The sequence below is a fragment of the Vigna radiata genome, chromosome 10 (assembly GCF_000741045.1).
Source record: "Vigna radiata var. radiata cultivar VC1973A chromosome 10, Vradiata_ver6, whole genome shotgun sequence".
Classification (NCBI taxonomy): domain Eukaryota; kingdom Viridiplantae; phylum Streptophyta; class Magnoliopsida; order Fabales; family Fabaceae; genus Vigna; species Vigna radiata.
The window spans coordinates 18,151,242-18,174,489 of NC_028360.1; the positions used below are offsets into that span (position 1 = coordinate 18,151,242).

The 23,248-nt window shown below is 31.5% G+C and overlaps 2 protein-coding genes across 4 annotated transcripts; both read left to right on the plus strand.

The window, feature by feature from the left end:
- Window positions 1–6,243: 6,243 nt before the first annotated feature.
- Window positions 6,244–7,078, plus strand: LOC106775465 (glutaredoxin-C9). The gene has a single exon (XM_014662589.2). It carries the CDS (start codon window positions 6,448–6,450, stop codon window positions 6,847–6,849), a length of 402 nt encoding a protein of 133 aa, XP_014518075.1. The 5' UTR covers window positions 6,244–6,447; the 3' UTR covers window positions 6,850–7,078.
- Window positions 7,079–8,652: 1,574 nt separating this feature from the next.
- Window positions 8,653–20,111, plus strand: LOC106776076 (guanylate-binding protein 1). Of its 3 annotated transcripts, none has more exons than XM_014663384.2 (15): window positions 8,653–8,690; window positions 8,769–9,033; window positions 10,328–10,489; window positions 10,687–10,752; window positions 10,898–11,041; window positions 11,196–11,309; window positions 12,343–12,444; window positions 12,528–12,713; window positions 13,624–13,713; window positions 13,784–13,918; window positions 15,373–15,495; window positions 17,334–17,419; window positions 17,493–18,105; window positions 18,271–18,348; window positions 18,750–20,111. In XM_014663384.2, the coding sequence occupies exons 2-15, from the start codon at window positions 8,794–8,796 to the stop codon at window positions 19,785–19,787; spliced, it is 3,177 nt and encodes a 1,058-aa protein (XP_014518870.1). In that variant the 5' UTR covers window positions 8,653–8,690; window positions 8,769–8,793; the 3' UTR covers window positions 19,788–20,111. The 3 variants fall into 3 exon arrangements, with proteins under 3 accessions (XP_014518870.1, XP_022643046.1, XP_022643047.1); XM_022787325.1 differs by lacking the exon at window positions 8,653–8,690 and adding an exon at window positions 9,627–9,734 and having other exon boundaries at window positions 8,922–9,033; XM_022787326.1 differs by lacking the exon at window positions 8,653–8,690 and adding an exon at window positions 9,630–9,734 and having other exon boundaries at window positions 8,972–9,033.
- Window positions 20,112–23,248: the final 3,137 nt, after the last annotated feature.

Consider the following 23,248-nt stretch of genomic DNA (forward strand, 5'->3'; position numbering starts at 1 on the left):
ATTGATTATTTCACTCTTAGTCATAGATTAATGGTAATGCAAACTGTCTTATAAACAAGTTATGATTTATATAATTACTTTTTTTTTAATAGGTCAAAAGCTAAACACAATTTCCTTTACTTAAAAGCATAAGATTCTTAAGGTCATGATTTGACTCATTTAACTTCTTATTACAAAACCAAAAACTATAATATCACGATTTGATTGTAATTCAACTCATTTAATCTCTTATCATTAAACCAAAAGCTATAATTATTAGTTAAGATACAACTCTTTTTACTCGTAATAGTCTATATATCACTATTCAATTGCGATTCAACCTAGGATGCCGCTTGCAATGCTTTCCAGTAAGATTGCTATAATATAATGGAAAATCTAAAAATTACATGTTGTTGCTATATATATATATACTGTTATTCTATGCCCGTTTTGCAGAAGGAAGTAACTTTGACTTGCAAAAGTATATAAAAGGGGCTGGAAAAAGAATTCAGACACTACCCACCATGACTTCAATGAAAGCGACTGAATATTATATCATCCGTTCTCTTTTTGCAGCTGCTGGATTTGCATCTTCTCTGTACTTTACATATATTCTACAATTCAAATGGTAACAATTAAACTAGATGATTATACTAAAAGAACTTGTATTTTGTTTTCTCCCTTTTTCCTTCTGCAGCATCTCACAGCCATCTCTGGCTTCCTTTTATTCCTCTAATGGCACTTTTGGGATAGATATAATAATAAGTGATATTTCGTTTTATGTTGTATAGCTGCTTTTATTGGTGGGAACAAAGCTACAAAGCATTATAACAGACATGTGTTTGGACAGTCATAACATGACAAATCCCAGATCATTAAAGGGACTTTTTCTGGCTTGGATGACGATAATTTCTTTATCTGAAAGAAAATTTAAAATACAATTTGAAAAATAAATTTACATTTTATATTATATAATTCGTAATATAAATTATATTTTAAATTGGAAGTAACAAGAAAGTGTAAAATTAAGACTATGGGGTTCGGGAAGAAATCACCTTGGATGAGCTACTTTTCGGCTCCAATTTGACAGGCCCATCATCTATCTAAACTTGTTTTTCGGTGCTACGTATTAAAATAGCTTCTTTCTTTAATTACAACATTTTTGTAAAGAAATATTTAATGCATTAAACATTATGGATTGGTCTTTTAAAAATGTAGACCGAATGAAGTATCAGCAAGTTTACTCATAAATGTATCTGTTATATAAGTTTTAATAAATAAATAAATATCAAATATCTAAGAAAGAGAAAATCATCTTCTCTTTCTCTTTTCGGTGTTATTATATTAGAATTATACCAAATTGTCTGATACGACAAGAGAGTAAAGTTCTTTTCTAACTGATACTAAAATATCAAATAATTTAGAACAAATAAATCAACTTGTGATGATGACCTTTATCTTTAAAATTTAAAACAGCAATAGAAGACGAATCTGGTTGAAGTTCATAATCTTAGACATTATTCTCTAGTTGTTCAAATGAAGTACGAGAAAAGAAAGATTGTTACATAAATAAATAAATAAAAAAAGACGTGATAGGAAGGTATTATTTGTGAAGAAGTATTGAAATGATATATTATGTAAAGTTTGGGTTTGGAGTAGTAAAATAATAGACGTATAAGATGAGAGTTTCGTCACTACTTACGTTGCAAGGGTCCATTAAAATGACGTGCATAAAATGTGGAGAGTGTGTGGGAGATGATATCTCTATACTTTATAGTGATTACCCAATACTCATCTAAAACCATTGGAAAAGTCAAATTTTGCGTACAAAGACTGGATCGTGTGGTCCCTCTCAAGATTCTATATAATGAAAACTATGGAGTACATGGTTTTAACCTTACATGGGGCGAAAGTGACAATGGAGAAAAACGATGAAATCCATATACATACACCTATTTTATTTTCTACCCTTTTCAATTTCTCACCATGTATGCAATGGTCAAAGAAGAAAGATATTTATACATACATAGTACACTTGTATGGCTTTGAATTATACAATTTTGGTTAAGAATTAATCAATACGTAATTATTTAAGATGTACATTGTATTTTTTTTCTCTTTCAATTTGAATATTAAAATGTAATGTACCAACATCAGGCGTGTAACATGCACACAATGCGATGCTATAATTAATATCCATCTACTTTAGACTAAATAGAGATGTATGTGAGTTGCTTCCGGTTGCATCGTTTTCCTTTTTGGTGGGCGCGCGGGTGTTTATTGCAAAAGGAAAATAGAATAGTAGCTTTTTCTGACAAAATATAAATGTACCCAAAATCTAGTGTTTGCTTATTTTTGCCATTCTGTACAAAATAGGAATCTTTTGCTACAGCATGGAAATCTCCGAAAGTTGAGTTGCTTTGAAGTTATAATTAGAAAAAAACAGAATGTGAATGTCTTTAGGTGGTAAAAGAGTCTTCCACGTTGAATTCAATAACATATCCTCTCCAAGCTTATACTTCTTCACAAGCTGTCTAAGCTCAATAATACCCAACACTGCATTCAAAGTACCTTCCTTTTTTGGAAAAAAATTGTTCACTGCTCTTTTTTTTTTTTTTTTTTTTTTTACTTTAGTTATGTTGGAATTCGTAGAAAAAAAAATAATCATATAATTAGAAAAAAAAAATCCTTATGTCTTAAAGTTTCTATACTCACTAGCTACGGAAGTACTATGTTAACTCTGCGAGAAGCCTAATTGGTCTTGTTCCCATGAGAATCTTTCGAAGGTATCACTCTCCACCTCCATTATAATCCAATATTGGTTGTTTGCGTATTTTAATGTCATAATGTTGGAGATTCCATCAAACTTTATCATGCATATCGAAGACTGGTTGTTCACTACACAAAATGCTATTCTACTTACCTGTCAAACTCTTTATCACAATCCTCTACCAAGCTTCTTAATCTAATTTTAGCCATGGTGAAAACCTTGAAACTGTGTGAGAAAGACACGTAACTTCATAAAAAAAAAAGCATTTCGTTTTTAAATTTGAAGAATTGAATTATATTATTGTTAAATCTAGCACTACCTCGTTACAAATGACTTTGTAACTTTAAACCCGTACCGTACTTAATTCGCAGACAGCATGAAGATGTATATACATTGAATGGGACAACGTAAAGAGGTATACATAAAGTGCATGTGCAACCTAGCCCAAACAAAAATCACGTTCAATTCTGTATTAAAAGATATCGACAGAACACGATGAACCCAACAAAATGTTTGTGTTAGATTCATCTCCAATTATGTATCTCATTTAGAGGGGAAATAAATAAGAAATAAGTGAAGTAATAATATAGAATGTAGAAATGTGAACGAAAGAAGTAACTAACATGGGTGAAATTGAAACTAAAATTTGACAGAGGACCCCATAACACGTTATTATTGATGGGTTTGATTCAATGTTTTTTCCGAACGGCAAATGAATCTTGTCAGCTCAACCATTATATTTTATTATATGGTATTAAAAAAAAAAAAAAAAGAAACTCAAGGAAAACGTGTAGTGGGGCTGAACCACCCACACTCAGATTTCGAAAAACGACAGCTCCTGAACATGTGGACGGTGAAGATGGTTGTGCTTCCCACAAGCACGTGGCCAGCCAATGGAGTTCCTTCAAATGGATAACGACGTCATCGCAACGTTGTCGTTTTCGCTGCACCGTCCTTTACTGTGTCTCACTACAACAACGCTTCTCACCCTTATGCACTATTATATTACTGCCCTCTGGACGGTGCCACGTCGCCCCTGTTTATGCATTCACCATTTAAATAATAATAATAAAACTATATTTTACTAAATTATTGCTCTCCTCACCAAAATATATGATTTCATCACTTTTAATTATTCCGCTTACCGTATTTCCTCCTCAATTCATTTCATTAAAATATACATGCTTTACAAATATTTATATTCTATTCTTTTCTTTTTAAGAATCAGTTGGATAAATTTTTTTATTGAATATTATAAGATTAATATAAATGACGACAAAAATAATATGAGCTGAGGAATGGTGTACTTGTAATTAAATTATGGTAAAATACCTTTGTCCCAGTTTTGGTTACGAATATTCGAAATGGTCTCCATTTTATTTTTCTGTTCAATATAGTCCTAAAAAACGTAATTATGTTCAATTTAGTCCTTTTTTGTGTAATGTAGTCCTAAAGAATGTAATTTGTGTTCAATTTAGTCTTTTTTAACAAGAACTAAATTGAACACAAATTACGTTCTTTAGGACTACATTGAACATAAAAAGAACTAAATTGAACATAATTACGTTCTTTAGAACTATATTAAACAAAAAAGTAATATAAAGATCAGTTTAAATATTCGTAACCAAAACTAGGATAAAAAAAAGGTATTTAACCTTAAATTTTTGAAAGAAGATGTTTATCAAGTTAAAATGAATAAATATTATTTTAAGTCATGTCACCTAATGGTTGTGGGTCCTTCAGGAGATATTTTTTTCCTGAGGTAAGTACAGCCCGTTACTATATAAAATTCAACAATAACGCATTATTAATTACTGTTGAAAATACAAGCCTAACTGTCTCATTTATTTATTTATTACGATATCTTATAACTTTTTATGAAAAATATTAGTTTTTATTTATATAATTTTTAATATATGAAAATAGAATAATTAAATATTATTTATTGTGTATCATATTAACGTTGGAAGAAAACGGTTTAATTGTATAGTATTAAATACTTTAAATGCTTACCGTAAGTATACAAAGAATGTGATTTTAATTTAAATCAGGAGTGGATCCCTTACTACTATTCATTAATTTTTTTTTTGTTCTCATCTCTGATATAAATTCTGTAAGATAACTTTTAAATATTATTAAAAGTAAAATACTAGATGGATCATGAGAAACTAACCTGTGTAACATATATTATCGTGTCCAAATTTAATATTTTTTTATACATGTATTTGTTTTGTTATGTGGGAAAAGTTACGGCATTTTTTATCAAAATAGTATAACTATTAAAATCTACTAAAATCGATTTATTTTAAAAGATTAAAATAGACAATAGTATTTGTGTGCAAGATTTTTTTTCGAATAAATTGTGCTTTTAAGACAATTTTTTTAACTTCTTTAAAAAACAAATTGAAATAATGTTTTGAAACACGGGAATAAAATTTGTTATAAAAAGCTAAAATAAGGTCTAGAAAACAATCTTAGATAACCTTTATATATAAAGTTGGATGCTTTATTTGTCCAAAATCAATTCAATAATTTGCCTATGCAAATAGATCACACCCTTCCTCTGATTTTAACATGTTCTATATCATTTATAATTTATAAACAAAATTGGTTAGTAGCATTAATTGTACAACTTACAATTAATTGCATGTACAAGAACAAGAACAAGTGACTGTCTCTACAGATTTTATAGTAAAAGTTTACAATGAAATAATCTTACATATAGACGAAAGTAGAAAATCGTGCAAGTTAAGATTCTTTAGTAAATTAGATAATTTAATGAACAAATACCACCAAAACATTAGCAGTTGGATAAATATGTGTGTTGAATTCAAAACTCAGCCAAACTGACTAATGTAATAACAGTAATATAATTATTTTTAATTTATTCAACTATTCGTTTTAAAATATTAAACTATATCATCTTTATACATCTTTAGAAAAAATAGTTGGAATTTATATTTTTTTTGCAAAAAAAATATATAGTTAAAAGGATTAATTAAAATAATTTACATGTAATAAGAAATACATAAACTTAACCAAACCTAAACTTATTTTTTTGTTATTGAAAGAGGTGATGAATTTGTTAAAACAAACCTTTTCCATGTTTGAAAATTCTTCCCACTTGGGACAGTGATCACAGCTCTTTAACTTCATTATCACAGCATAGGGTGTGAAATTATCAAAAAACGTAAAAATGATCACCCTATAATTATTATTTTTTATATGTGAAACATTGTTTTCAAAATCACATTGATATATATATATATATATATATATATATATATATATATATATATATATATATATATATATATATATATATATATAAAACAAGAAAAAAAAAAACATCAAGGTTGAATTATTAACACGTAATAAGTTGCGTATGCAAAGAAGGAAGTTAACCAGTGATATACAAAATGAGAAGAAATTAGTAGGAAAGAAGGTAAGTGATTTACTGGGACAATGATAAACATCTCAGCGTTTCATCATGGCATGTCATCAATGTATCTTCCGGGAATATGTTGACCGCGTTGGTGACGTAATAGCGCGTCACCCACAACAGCGGTGACGTACAATTATGTAACTGCCGTTGACGTTACAGTCCCCTTCCCTTCACTTTCTTTATATTTCCACCTCTGCCCCCTTTACTCCTCCCTCTTCCACACCTTTCTCTCTTCCTCTTTTCTCTTTGGACCATGCACCAAGCCATTCCCTACAGAACTTGCATCCCTACCGGCGCACGTGACCGGTCACACGCTGGAGGGACCGCGGAATCCAATGGCGCTGATCCGGCCAGCGTGGCCACAGTGGTTTCAGAAAACGCCATCGTCATCATTGGGAGACGGGGCTGCTGCATGTGCCACGTGGTCAAAAGGTTGTTACAAGGCCTTGGAGTCAACCCTCCCGTTTATGAGGTCCACGAGGACCACGAAGCTGCCGTTGCTCGCCACCTCTCCCCTCACACCGCCGAAGCACTCCAGTTTCCGGCTGTCTTCCTCGCCGGCAAGCTATTCGGGGGCTTGGAACGAGTCATGGCCACTCATATATCAGGTGAATTGGTTCCCATATTAAAGGACGCTGGTGCCTTGTGGCTCTGACTAATTTACCTCTTTTTTTCTTTTACCTAATTTGTTGAGAGGGAAATTAATCACATATAGAAAAGTTTTCTTAGATTGATTTCCCTTATTTCTTTTTTCTTTCTCTAAGTCTGTTGGATTGGCGAGAGAAACTCCGTTGTGTTGTGAATAACTGCGTCGTGTTGAGAGAGAACAGATTCTGTACATTATGTTTCAGTTAGTTAAATTTGACGTACAAGTTCATCTTGAATCTTGAGAATCTCTCACAAAATCATATTCTATAACTGTTCTCGACTCACTTATTTATTCTAGAGGAAACAACTGAAACAAGAATAACTAAGAGGTAAATGTGCTGCGATAACTACTTGTATTATGAATATAATTTGTGTTTTTTTTTTTTAAGTTACAAATGAGATGCCGGATCTATATATTATTTTTTGGTTTTGGGGATGTTGTGAAAATATTAGTTTTGAATGTTAGGAGGAGATGATGAAGTTGATGATGATATTGGATCCTGAATGAATTGGATTATTTGAAGCAGATGGATAGGAAGAAAAGGAGACTAGGTCAATCGAACCCAATATTGCATAAATAGTTATTTTTTTATTAACAAATAGCGTTGGAGATTTATTAAGGTTGAGTTAGAAATTCTCTTATGCAGATGGTATTCAAAGAGTTTTTCGTATAACCTGATATCGAAACATCACCCATGTTTGCTTAATTTTAATCATAAGTAATGATATTTGTCACTGAAAATTTATAAATTCAGGAAAGATGGTTGAAATTTTCATGTTTACTTACCAATTAGTGTCGATCAAATATCAATAAAAATAATAATAATAATTTGAGTTATAAATGAGTTGTTAATTTTTGAAATAATATTATAAGGTTATTCTTGTTTAGAATCTAAAAGCGACTGCTCTAAATAAATGTGACGCACCAAGTAAAAGAATATTATCAAATTGGTGTGTTCCATCTCAATAGGATGGCTAAAATTATTTAACTCTATTTTACATTGAATTAATAAATTTTGATTTGATTTTTTTTTAAAAATTCAAAATTTAAAAAATAAAATTGAAGTAAGTTAATGAAATTAATTTTAATTTTTAACTATAATAATTTAATATTTAAATTCTGAACTACATGAATTCGTTTAATAAAAATGTGGTTAAATATATATTTTTAATTGAATTTAAAATAAAATTAAAATTTATTTTTATTGGAATTTAACATATTTTAATTTTAAAAGTTTAAAAATTAATATATATATATATATATATTATATAATATTTTTATCTAATTACGTTAACACATTTAACGTGTTAAATATATCAATAAATATTAAAGCCAAAACGTATTAAAATATAAACAATTCGAATGATACTTAATTCATATTTAATTTTTGCACTGATAAAGAAAGAGTTAATTAAGAAAATTACAACGGTTTTTACAATTTTAATGGTGTCAAAATCTTTACATATAACTATTTAAGAATGTTTACTTGTTCATTCAATTTATTTTTATACTGTTAACCGAACCAAGTAAAAAGACAACATTTTTAACACTGTACAGAAATGAAGAAATCCCTATCAAAATCCATATATTGAAGTCTCAAACTATAATAAATTATATACATTTTCAAACTATTTTAAATTATAATTATTGTTCCGCCTAAATCGATTTAGAGATGAATTAAAATTAAATTTAGTCTATTTTACGGAATTCTTGTACCGCGAGACTGTGAATCTTGCCGCTTAGATTTCGACCTTTTGAACGAGACAGCAAAAACTATATTAGGATGCAAATGACTAGGCGGTCCTGGCATGTAAAGGTTGCATCACAACAAGTACAGGGCTAAAAAGGTCATTTCAATGTCTTTCTCTCCAAGTTTAAACCTGGGTCCTTTTGAATTTGCCTGTTCTCAACTCAACACATGACAGGTACCTTAGAAAGAACTTGACGAAGATGATGAACTTTTTCAGTCGAAGAAGGGACAATGCCGCCGATTACTCACCGTTGGTGACTCCTTCTTCGTCACCGGTGACGGGTCCGGCGAGGCCAATTCGCCTTGTCTATTGCGACGAGAACGGACGGTTTCGCATGGACCCGGAAGCCGTAGCCACACTCCAGCTCGTCAAGGAGCCCATCGGCGTGGTCTCTGTGTGTGGTCGCGCTCGCCAGGGCAAGAGTTTCATTCTGAATCAGGTGCACTTTCAAGAGGTTAATGAATGATTTTTCCTTTGGGGTTTAGGGATTAATACCTTGTAGTTTATAGGCATTTTACGTAAGGCGTTTCCTGCTGTTAGAGAGACTGTATAGGTTTAATAACTGGGGTTTTTAAGTTTTACCTAGGCACGGATAATGATCCGGGATGTAATATTAAGTTAATTGGTTTTTTTTACGGAGACATGGATTTCATAGGATGTCCAAGCCCTATGTATGAGATGCTCGGTAGACTACATGATAATTATAGTAACCTAAACACAATATAAACATGATAATTAGAGTAATCTAGACACAATATAATATAATTATGATAATTAGAGTAATCTAGACACAATATAATCATGATAATTAGAGTAACCTAGACACAATATAATTATGATAATTAGAGTAACCTAGACACAATATAATCATGATAATTAGAATAACTCTATAGATAATATAATTATGATAATTAGAGTAACCTAGACACAATATAATCATGATAAATAGAATAAATATCCTAATACTTAGCAATAGTTCTTAGATTGTGTGACTTTTCTAGAATTATTAAAATGCTCATATCACTTTGTTAGTAGGTGAATGGGGGTGTCTGCCTAATGCGACGCTGTCTGTTGTGTCTGCTGTGTTTTATGGATTGTAAGTACGGATGAGAAAAAGTCGTGAACCACTTTTCTTGCTAGGTAAACTCTCTGGCTTTGATTTTAAAGTGAAGGAAAGGGGTGATGGATTCTATACATAAGGTTTGAAGCTCATGCTATATGATCGATGAAAACACCCCGTCGAAAAACCATTTTATCGTTGTTTTTAATTACATATTTTGCCTCTTCACAAAATGTTATTAGCTCCAATACTTGTATGTTTATCATAAGAATGGGGAATGTTTTTTGGCTTTGCGTTTCCTCTCCCCTTCTTGGATATGATTTATCGGAGTGGAGTGCGATTGAAAGAAACTACCTAGTATAGAGAGAAAGTGAGAAAGTAGAAGAAAACATCGGAGAGAATTTCAGAATGAAATGTGTTTGAGCTTATTCATCTGAAAAGTTTTCCTTTCAATGTTCCTATTTTATACATCTGAGAGATTAATTTGCCTTGTTATGCAATCTGACAGGTCAGTTAAAGTTGGCATGCTAGCCAGCTTTCGTTCTAACTCTCCATGTCGTAATTACCTGCTGTCATGAGATGAGACTCAGTCATTCTGATTAACTACTTTTTGCACAACTTCTTTATCAGTCTTGTGGTAAAAAAAATTGGGAATTTGCTCTTTATATTGTAGCTTCTTGGGAGGACTAGTGGATTTCATGTAGCATCAACACATCGTCCATGTACCAAAGGGCTTTGGTTGTGGAGTACACCGTTGAAGAGGACTTCCCTTGATGGAACAGAGTACAATCTCCTGCTATTAGACAGTGAAGGAATAGATGCTTATGACCAAACGGTTAGCTTGGATTACGCATGCTTGTTAATAGTTTCTGTCTGTTTGGTGTTCCAGTCCTGGATTTTGGATATTGATGCTAACTATCGTAGTATTGTGTTAATGCCTTTTGTATTCAGTTTCTTGTGTATACGTAGGTAGCCATTTCCATCCGTTGTGATGTTCTTTCCCTCTTTTTCTCTGTTTTTCTTAATGTACAGGGAACATATAGCACCCAGATCTTCTCATTGGCCGTCCTTTTGTCTAGCATGTTTATTTATAACCAGGTTGGGTCAACTTATAAAATCTTATATTTACGTATAATTGAGTGTGCTTTTACTTCTGCATACTTTTTGATTTTGATAATTTAGTGACCAGTTTGTGGATCCACTCATGAAGATACAAATTCATTCCCTATTCTCTCTTTCATAGATGGGTGGTATCGATGAGGCTGCTCTTGATCGACTTTCTCTTGTCACTCAGATGACAAAGCACATTCGTGTTAGAGCATCTGGAGGGAGGAGTTCGGTATCTGAACTGGGTCAATTTTCTCCTATTTTTGTCTGGCTTCTAAGAGTGAGTTGTTTACAAACCTTTTGTCATTGTTTCACCTCATATTTTGGGAAACTTGAAATTCTTAATTTCTGATCCTGTGTTCTTATGTCATTCTAGCCTACTTCTGTTGTCTAGTTTCAGTCTTTACCTTATTTCTCTTTCCTCTTGCTGGCAGGACTTTTATTTGGACCTAGTAGAAGATAACAGAAAAATAACACCCCGTGACTATCTGGAAATTGCTTTGAGGCCTGTCCAAGGGAGTGGAAGAGATATAACTGCCAAAAATGAGGCATCGTTCTACTTCCTTTTTTTTTTATTAATTTTCTTCAGGAACTATTAATGACTCACAAGGCTTACCTGTCTGAACATGATCCTTATATAAATTGGAAATACTTGGCTTGGTATGAAATGAAATTGGTAGAGATGTGCAAAGGATGAATAATTTTATTGAATGCTTGAGAATAGAAGAAATATTTTTCCCCTTCACAAAGGTGTTTTGCTTTCTTACGAACTTTCTGATTATCTGAATAAAATGAATCCATCAGTTCAAGATTTAGTTTTGATGAATTACTGGAGCAAAAAATGCACTCAGCAGGACATGTGCTTTATATACATTTCAGAAATAATTACATTTATGTAGAGTAAATTTATGGAAGTGGAATCTTATGAGGACAATATAAGCAATATTCACGAATCACAATATTCATGAATTTAGACTTTAGTGCAGCAATTCCCAATGGATAAAGACCTGTTTCCAATCTTCCATCCGTAATATTTATTTAATTGATGTGCTCAAACTTTCCCTAACTGTTCTAACTGCCTCTAATCCTCTTCTGTGCCAACAACTTGAAAACTGACTGTCCTTACCAACCAATACAAAACGCACTTGGTTTTTTCTGCATCTAAAAAATTACATGAAAAAATATGGGAAATAAAATAATCGGATAGAGATGCATTTAGAACAAAACTTGGAGATTGTTTTATAGGTACTTTTAGTGTCATTTCCCAATGAAAACTCATGTAACAATTACAACCAATTTTATGTTTTCATTAATTAACTGTTACACTTGAGTTTTCATTACAAAAATAGAACAAAAGTAAGAGTACGTATACAACATCGGTTGACTTTTGTCCATGAATTTTGGTATTGACCTATCTACTTTCCATTTGCTTATTTTATTTTATTCTAGTGCATGCTCTCAATATCGTTGTGCACTATCATTTTAAACCTACTGCATTTCATAAGCTTTTAAGCCTGTGGAAATTATGAACTTGGTTTGTTTTGCTGGAAGTGCTAATTTTCTTACAATATCAATTAGTAGATTCGAGATTCTGTTCGGGATTTATTCCCGGATAGGGAATGCTTCACTCTTGTGCGACCTCTGAACAATGAAAATGACCTACAGCGACTTGATCAGATATCGGTTGGTGACTTACCAGCTACCATATTCTTTTGTCATTCATTTTATTGCTTCTTATTTTTGAAAATTTTGTCTTCGATGTGCAGTTGCAAAATTTACGGCCTGAATTTCGATCTGGCCTAGATGCTTTGGCAAAGTTTGTTTTTGAGAGAACAAGGCCAAAACAAGTTGGGGCAACTATGATGACAGGTCCTGTGTTGATCGGTATCACCGAATCTTATCTGGATGCTCTCAATCATGGTGCTGTGCCTACAATTTCTTCCTCCTGGCAGGTTAGTGTGTCAATCATTAAATAAAGGCTGCACTTGAAAAAGGAAAGAGAGTAACTCTTGTCATATCATAAAATGATTTTTTCCCTCCATTTCATTCTTGCTGTCGTTGAAAAGTAATAAATTAGTGTGTAAAATTTTTTTATTAAAATGTTCGGACAATCTTTATAAATAATTAAAATACTAAGTAGCTCTTCTATCTAATTGGTTATTCTCTCCAACCTATTTGGTTTATGGTTAACAATGAAAGAATCTAGATTTATCTAAGCATTTTTTTTATGAATTCTCTTAACAGAAAAGAAGAGTATTATGAAAATGTAAATCGGAAGCTTAGACTATACGTATTACAATAGATGGGCCACCTGACTAAAAGCTCAATAAGCTCTACAAAATGAACATCCTTCCTCTCTCCTATCCTTTTTCCTCTATTTATATCTAACACCTCAAGCAACAAACTCATCAATATTTTAAATATCTTAACTAACTTTTCCTTCTCCTTATACCCTAACATATGATGTCTTTCCTCTACTTATAACAGCCCTTTACTAATTATCTATTCTGAATGACTATAGGGCCAACTATGAAGTCTCAACTGACAATGCCTAATTAACAGAGGCTATCCTAACATGACGATTGTTTAAATAGCTTGATATTGTGACATAATGTTCATTATTTTCACAACCACCAAAAATCGGGAAATTTCTTCACATAAGTGTGCCTACTGTATTCTTCTATGCCCTACTAATATGACTGAGTTATAATTTTCTGGCTTGTGAACTTGTACCTGTGAGGATTTCCACTTGTCCTTCTTAACGGGTATATGTAATGGATGTAAAATAAGTTGGGAGAAAAATGTTTCTATTCAAGCATAAATTCCTTAAGTTTTGTTTGTCTATGTCATTGTTACTTGCAGAGTGTTGAAGAAGCTGAGTGTCAGAAGGCATATGATTCTGCTGCCAAAATTTATATATCCTCTTTTGACAGAACTAAGCCGCCTGAGGAAGTGAGTTATTGAAGTTGAACGTTGATTATGTATTTCATATATTTCCCTATTTAAATTACAATGCTTGTAGGTTGCTTTGAGGGAAGCACATGAAAAAGCAGTTCGGATTTCAATGGGAGCTTTTACTGCTAGTGCTGTTGGGGTTGGTGTAGTACGAACAAAATATGAAGGCATGCTGCAGAAATTTTTCAAAAAGGAGTTTGAGGTATGGGATATTTGCAATCATCTGAGTGCAATTAGCTGATTAAACTTTATTTGGTAAAAGTTATTTGCTTATGAAAGGATACATGAAACTTTTTTTTTATTCAGGTATTTACGAACCCAAGAATTTAGTCTGAAGTAATTCTGGATAGAGAAAACAGAATTGAGAAGAAGTAAAGATCATTTATGTAATATACACTGAATGACAAAGAAAAGAAGGGAATTCACCTTCCAAGGGTTTCCCTTTCAAATAGTTTGGCCTTTTATAATTGAGCTGCTACTTAGTTCCCTGAAATGTTACTAATTCGAAATAAAACCTTTTCTGATCTGTCTATTATTTGAGCTAACTCCATATCCTCACAATGCTAACCAAAATCAATTTTTGTAGCTACTCTTAAAAATGTGTCTATTTTTTTCTGACTACTACAACTACTTTGGCTCATCTGTCTTTTATTCTTCTACCATATTTTGTACTAAGGGTGAAATTGATTGTACGTTAAAAATAAGTTAGTGCTTGATGTGGGAAAAGCTTTTCTGATTCCACCCTGTTTGAGAACCTTTTTTGTCCATCTTACGTAATTTTTCGAATTGAGTTTTGATAATCCCCTTGTTATCATCTGCCTGTTCATCTTCTACTATTACCTGTAACTACAGCTAATTAGTCTCATCTTTAATTCTTCTGTCTTGAATCTTATTAAGTTGGGTAGCATTATTATAAAGGAGTGGACAGGCCTGTTATCATTTACTTATAATGCTAAACAGAATCAGTTGTTTTCTGTTGGCAGCATGTTATGTGTAAATAGAAATCAGGATATTTGATTTCTACTCTCTACTTTTGTTGAGAGAATAAACCAGGTGTATTATTTCGAGAAGTTTTAATCACTTTAAACTCAAAAGCCACTTGGGCACATCTCCTTGCAAAACTCTAGTGTGCTGCAGCTCCTCATTGTTGGATTAATTTCAAAGGATTTATTGGAATCCAGGCAGGGTTTATTCTAGCTTGCAGTTAGAACCTTGAAATAAATATGCATGGTGTTACATAGTATCAGTTGTGTGGTTTTTGTCCCAAATAGAATATTTCTTATAAGGTGGGTAAAGTTTTTTTTGGCTATATAATCCCTTTCATTATTAGTCTATATTTCTATTTTAATCCCTTGGTAAGAAAATTCTCTTCTTTTCTGTCAATATATCACTCAATCAAATTAGATTTGACCTTTCTTGTGGGCCTGTGACAGATGCTTAGACTTATTTTCTTCTTTCTTATTGGCAAGCATTATGTGGTGCTTGTCAAGCACCATATGGTACTGCGTTCAAATTTTAAAAAATGAATTCTGCTTTTTGATCTTTGACTAATCTAACATGACTAAAATTCTTACACTATATTTGCAACGGGCTTGCTTTTTCCCTTTTGGGTTTGTGGGTTAATATCGTATGTTGTGCTTTATTGGCTTCGAGCAGGATTTCAAAAGGAATGCATATATAGAAGCTGATCTACAATGCTCTAATGCCATTCAGTCTATGGAAAAGAGGCTGAGGGCGGCTTGTAATTCATCTGATGCAAAGATAGATAATGTTGCAAAGGTAATTGTTGTTTAGCTAACTGCAAATATTTATTAATCTAGTTTTAGTGCTCTGTTTAGTGAATTATTTATTAATTGCTAATATTTATTAACTGCAAATATTTTTTAATTTGGAGACATCTTATGAGCATTGTTGAAGATATTTAGGCTGCATATTAGCTTTATGCATGATGGCTTTGAGAAGGTGGGATAGTGAATATCTAAAATTTATTTCTTCTGAGTTTCTTCCACCTCACCTTTCTGTTGCTTTCTGAATCACTTAAATGTGCTATATATATGAATTAGGATATTTGTTTCTGGTTTCTAGATGATTTTTTTTTTTTTTTTTTTTGGTTTGAAAGACTTTGTTGGTGTACAGCGGTTGCTTAGAAGCCACCAATAAGGAGCTGAAACATGAAACATACTTTTAGCAAGTTAGAAGTCTTGTGAACAGATAAGCAGGTTTTCTTTCAACTAAACACAGCTTATTCGGATTTGATTTTTGTGGGTAAATATTCATATTTTCTTTCAAAAGCTCTCCTATGAAGCTGGAATAAAATTTATTATTTCTCTAAAGCAAGGTAAACTAAACATGATTTGTATCAATTGTGAAACATATTGGAAGCATAACTTTTATTAATTATATTACAGGATAGCAGATAAAACTAACTTTACATAGTGCTATACTGCTATTTTCTTCTGTACTTCACTATGCTTAGGACATGTATTTTGAAACAATTTTTAAGCCACCGCTAAATTTCCTCAGACTTGAGATTGAAGGAGGCAATTTTTCTAGATCGAATGGAAAAACTTGAGTGAAAATGAACTCTGCCTCAGGATATTTATAATAACATGATGATTACAAACTAGTAAATTCACAATGTAATTTACAAGATAAGAATAATTAATTCTAACTCTACTTTCTAAGTCACAATATACTTAGGGGCTAATTTGGTAAATGCAACAGTTATTATTGTGCAATTTCAAATGCTGAACCCTTCCTTCTTCTCTATGATATCTGTTGAGGTTTAACCAAAAACTTTTTGGTGGTGCTGCCACTGCTTTGATCACATTGTTGATTATGAACTTATTAGTGACATGGTTATATAATTAGTGCATCCTTTGCACCACCGATGTGTCCCTCATATAGAAACCTTAAACGAGAAAAGGGAAACAAACATATGACGGTACTTTGTAAAATTGCTTTTCCCATAATCATTGCTTTACAGGAGGCATTTTTATATGCTTGGTTTTTGTCTTGTCCAAATCGAGTGGTTCACTTTGCAGTGAATGTGCAAAATCAATGGCTTATATTCTTATAAGATTCATGTAGATATATAAGAAGTCATGAAGTAGTTAATTTCTTATATTTTCTAATCATTGGTTGTAACTCTACTCTATTCTCCACTTCTCTGTTAGGTGCACTCCTCCTCACTATAGAGAGTCGAAATCCATATGGTTCAAAATTGTTGTCAACCTGCGTAAAATGTTTTGGGGTACACATCTTTTAGATTTCTTGATGTGAATGCTCTTTCATTTTTTAAGTTAAATACTTCATTGCTTCTGATGTCCTCATGAAAACAGAAAGTTATCAAGTGACGTATTCATTCTTTTGGCCTATCAGCTTTTTTCATAAAAAGAAAACAACTATTTAGCTGTAGACGATGTGTTCATTTATTTAAGGTTATCATTTTTCTCTTCAATTGGTCGTATAATGTAGCGCAAATGTAATCTCTCACCTGACGGTTTGTAATTGCAATTTAAGGCAATTCATTTTGTAATACCGCGATCCTAAAGGAGAAATATGAGAAAGAACTTAATGAAATGTCAAATTGATTTTATTATTTATCTCTTTTGCAGGTTTTTGATGCTCTTTTATGTGAATATGAAAAATCCATTCAAGCTCCTGGGAAGTGGCAAAAACTTGCAGTCTTCTTACATCAAAGGTTTGTCTGCAGAGACTTTTTTAAACTGTTCCTTAAAATTTACTTTTAATAATTTACTTGTTGGTCACACTAGTTTTGAAGGCCCCGTACTGGACCTGACCAGGAGATTAATAGATAAAGTTGAATCTGACAAGAGTTCTCTCAGTTTAAACTGTCGACTGATTGAAAATAAGATGACCCTTCTTTATAAGCGGCTGGAAACCAGTGAAAATGAAAAGTCTGAGTATATTAAACGCTATGAGGATGCCATCAATGATAAGAAGGAACTAACCGATCAATATATGAATAGCATAACTGATTTGCGGGCAAGCTGTTGCTCGCTGGATGAGAGATATTCTAGCTTATCAAAAACATTGGATTCTACCAAGCAAGGATCCATAGACTGGAAAAGAAAATATGAACAAGTTTTATCTAGACAGAAATCTGAGGAGGACCAAGCTAGTTCTGAAATAGATGCTCTCAAGTCGCATAGCAGTGCTGCTGAAACAAGGTTGGCTGCAGCGAGGGAGCAATCAAAGTCTGCTCAAGAGGAGGCTGCAGAGTGGAAGCGGAAGTATGACATTGCTGTTAGAGAAGTAAAAGCTGCTCTAGAGAAGGCAGCAATTGTGCAGGATTACACAAACAATCAAACACAATTGAGGGAAGATGCTTTAAGAGAACAGTTTTCTTCCACTTTGGTTGAAAAGGTAAGCTAAGCTCTCTGATGTCCTCACTTCACTTCTGTAAATCTCTGGTTACCTAGAATTGCTATGTAGCATAAAGTTCACAGTGAAACATTACCTTATTAATGTTGTATGTGATGAATGGGATGGAGAATGAACTTCTTATTCATATCTCCTTCATTTATACAGGAAGATAGACTAAAGGAGAAAACTGCTAAAATTGAGCACGCGGAGCGGTGTTTAACAACTTTGAAGTTGGAATTGAAGGTAAGGTTTGTGCCCGTTTAGTTAATTCAAAAAAACTGTTCTATAAACTATTTTCCTTTCACATCCGCCTTCATAACATTTATCTTATGTATGTTTTGTGTATGTTTATTGACGAATTACATTATTAATTTAATAGTCCGACCTTCCCTTTTACATTCCTATTAAAGCAAAATAAAACAAAAAACGAAAAGATTGCTGGAGTTGATAGTTTTTGTGAAGTTGTGCCACGGTTAGTATTTTAACCCAGTATCACTTCATTTAAACAACGATGTACAACAGAGAATCATTTTTGAAACATGAACACAATTTGTATGCTTTTGTAATTGACTTTTGTTTTGTCCATTGAACAAATGTTGACTTTATGGGTCTAAATACCATGTCTGACCTACAAATGTGTGCAGGCTGCAGAGTCAAAAATATTAAACTATGAATCAGAAATATCGCCACAGAGGCTTGAAATTATTAAGTTGACTGAGAGATTGAAAGCTGAAAATGCGAGGGCTCTGTCATATGAGAAGGATGTGATGGCAATGCAACAGGGGATTAGCCATCTAAAGGAGAAGTACAAATCTGAGTGCAAAACATTTGAGGAAGTCAAGGAAATATGTCAAAATGCTGAAAAAGAAGCTGTAAGGGTTACTGAAGTAGCTGACAAAGCTAGGGCCGAAGCTGCCTTGGCTCAGAAGGAGAAGAGCGAGATGCAAAGGCTTGCAATGGAGAGACTCGCACATATAGAAAGAGCTGAGAGGAAAATTGAAAACTTGGAGAGGGAGAAAGGTAATTTGGAAAATGAATTGCGAAGAGTGGGGGATTCAGAGAGAGATGCACTTCTTAGGGTTTCATCACTAGAGGAAAAGGTAGAACAGAGAGAAAAGGATATAGATTTACTGTTGGAGAAAGATGGAACACACAGGCGAAATAGAACACAAATTCTTGATCAACTCTTGGAAACAGAACGTGAAGCATGTGCTCAGGCAATTAGCAGGGCTGATTCTCTCTCTCTCCGGTTACAGTCCGCACAAGTAAAAATTGATTCTCTGCATCAAGAACTGACCAAGTTTCGACTGAATGAAACAATACTGGACAGTGAACTAAAAACTGCCTCTCGTGGAAAGCGGTTGAGGGTGGATGATGATGTGGGAACAGAATCAGTTCAGGACATGGATTCCAGCCCTAGAATTTTAAGGGGGACTAAGAGATCTAAGACTACACCTAATTCGCCTAAGTTTACTAGTCTGGAAGATAATGGTTCCATTGGGGGTGATGAAGACATCCATAGTCAGCATACTAACGTGGATGATTATAAGAAATTTACTGTCCAGAAGCTCAGACAAGAGCTGACAAAAAATAACTACGGTGATCAGCTGCTTGAGTTGAGGAATCCCAACAAGAAAGCTATCCTTACCCTGTACGAGAAATGTGTTCTTCAAAAGTCATAGCTGTTCTTAAAGAACTTGTTGCTACAACGAAGCATATATATGTCCGTAGATCAGTATAGGCGTCTAGCATAGTTGTGGGCCATATATTTATGCCATGGTGGTTCGCATGTCTACCAGAGAAGTTTAGTTTGCTTGCTAACAATGACAACACGTTGGCGAAAGGTACGAGCGTCTGATCTCTCATTGTTAAATTAAATGCCCAAGTTAGCTGTATTGAATATATATTGTATAATAGTAGTATTTGGTGTTTATTTGTAAGCCAACACCACTAACAGTGGATATTATTAGATTAGTTATAAAACGTATATTTAGATTGGCCTTTTAGTTTGGTAAATGTTTTCTACTAACAGTTGTATGCTTGATTTGTCGAATGAAGTAGTTTCAAATCATATATATAGTCTGGTTAGTTTTTCGTTCTAATTGTGAAAACGCATGTAAAAGACACCAAAACTAAGCTATTTCATATTGCTTCTTGCTTGATGTAATTTTGAATATATATATGCAACGCAATACCACTTTTATTGTACATCCCTTTTATTCATTAACAACGGATTAAAAAGATTTAGCATATATTTGTGGTATCTAATTTGTTAACTGGTTTCAGTTTAGTTTCTTAAATTTATAAAAGTTCACTTTAGATTTTTAATATTTCTCTAAATAAATGGTTTTTGGGATCTTTTTTGAGGGAACAAATTTGTGTTTTCATCAAATTTGTTATATTATTCTCTTAATTGTGGTTGATGTAATAATGTCTTATTTACTGAGATATATCTTTTCATGTTCGGTGATTATCAAATTGATGAGCTAAGTTACTAAAGGATTAAACTTTCCTTTTAAAATTTTCGACGGCGTGAGAGTATTAAACAATCATTTGGACAATTATATAAAGGTGTAAATACTATCATTTTATTGAGCTATAATCTAGAAGAAAGATTAATACGAAAGAGTTGGTTTACTTATATTAAAAGCAAAAAGGAAATTATCAAAATATTTTTAGAAAAAAAAAACTAATTATGATCAATATAGTTGATTTTGAAAAGGATGAAATATTTCATTCTTATGGTAAAATTAATTTTTGACATGGTACTCATTATATTTTATCAATATAATAAAATCAACTCAACTACTCAATAGATGATCATACTTAAAACTATACTTAATGATGAATTTTAACCAAAATTTTAAACTTGGTATTTATTAAGGGAGAGGGGAAACATCTTTATATTTGTTTTTCTACAAAATCTTTCAATTTCAAGTCAATAAAAAAAAAATTTAAGATCTTAAAGTGAGATTTACATTATAAAAAAAATTGTATGCAAACTTGAGAATTTTTATATTTTACGTGGAATGGAGGGGCCTTTCAAAGAATAATGTTACTTAAAAGACGTTTTTATACTATAAATCAGTTTTTAATTAATTTTATCAAAATATAAAATAAGCATATTTTAAAATTTCTATCCTTCTCAATATGTAAATAAATCAGGTAAGCTCGTTTTGAACCGTAGATCAATTCTTTTTCAGAAGTTTTAATTAATTTGAAAAGTAATTTTTGTATATATTCTCAGCCGCCATGGACAAATAATTAAGAATTACTGTGGCTTTGTGAAATAGTTATGATTAAAGTCATTATCTTTTGAATATCACACAACATTTTTTTCTTTTACAATGAATATTGATTATGTGTCAGTATGTTATTAGTGAAAAATTATTCCACAATAATGTTTATGATTATTATCATTGATTGTGAACTAGATTGACACATAATCAATATTCAAATGTTTTCAAAAAAATGTTGTCTAAATATCATTATTCTTATCTTTTAATGTTGATAATCATATGATATTATGAAAAGGTTATCCGTATATTTTTAGTTCATTTATTTTTAGTTAAATAAAACTAATAATAGTTCTAAAAAAATTGCATTCATTCTCCCTAAAGTCTTCCTAAAGGAGAATCATGATTCATTTTTCATCTAATTTTTAAATAGCATTAATTTTTTATTTAACTTTTTCTACTTTTTATTGTATACATTTGAAATATGTAAAATACTTTCTTTAAATAAATTTATTCCTACTTTTTATATATATTTATTTATGTTATATTTATGTTCTCATAAATATATAATTTTCTCACAATATAATGTGTAATAACATACAAATATTATTTTATTAGAAACACATGAAAAAATAATGTAAAGTAAAAAAAATCAGAAACTACATTAATTTCCTTAAATTAACAAGAAATTTTGTATGATTACTTTTTTTTAGCTATGTAAAACAATTTCGTAAGAATAAAATTGAATCTAATATTATATCAAATTTAATTCAATTATAAAAAATTAATTTATGAAATAATGTTTATATTAATTTATATTTTATTTTTAAAAGAGAAATTTTAACATATTTTTATAATTTGAAAATCAAATTATATTAAAATTTGAAAAAAAAAAGCTTTTTAATTTTATATTTGACACAAAATTAAAGAGCGTTTTTTTTTTCTTTCAAATTTTAATATGATTTGATTTTCAAATTATAAAAATATGTTAAAATTTCTGGTTTAGAAATAAAATATAAATAAATATAAATATTATTTTATAAATTAATTTTATAGAATGGAATTGAACTTGATATAATATTAGATATAATTTATTTTCACTAAATTATTTTACATATCTAAAAAAGGAACCATATAAAAAATTTATTGTTAATTTAAGTAATTTTAGTTAAATATATTTAAATTTTCTTGAAAAGTAAATAATAAAAATTAACTTAACTTATTGTAATTTTTGTAGTTTATGTAATTCTTTTATCATTATAAAAACTTATTTAAATGTTAAGTAGTTGTATTATTTTTAAATTAAAACATTGTTATCATAGAGTACTCGTTTTGAATTAATTTTTTTACAAAAGCATTAATCATCTTTTAATTATAAATTTCACAATAAAATAATTAACTTTTAATTAATGTATATTAATTGTAAAGCCTGAGAATTTTGTCAAAATGGAAAAGAGACAAGTGGCAATCAAGTAAAAAGGGGAAAACTATTTGAGAAAAATAAAATAAAATAAAATTAGATTTTTATTCTTTTATTTTCACTTAGAAGCTTTCAGCTCCTTTCACGTTTCTCTTCTCTGTGCAAACCCCTCCCAAGTTCTTTTCCTTTCATTGCAATCTTCCCCTAATTCTACAAAAAATTGAACAATAAAATCTTCCTCCTGTAGATACCTAGAACATCTTGGCAACCAAAAGCTTTCATCTCCACCAATTTCATTGTGCTGCCCGGAAAAGGTAAATTGTTCTTCCACCTCCTCGCTGTATAAATTCCAGAACATGCAATCTGCAGATTGCATGTGATCTTAGTATTCTTTCCTTCAATTTTCTTTTAAATTCTGCATGTGAAAGTTATTCTGATCACAAATTCGTGATCCATAGGGTGGGGGGCTAAAGTTTGAAGAGTTGGA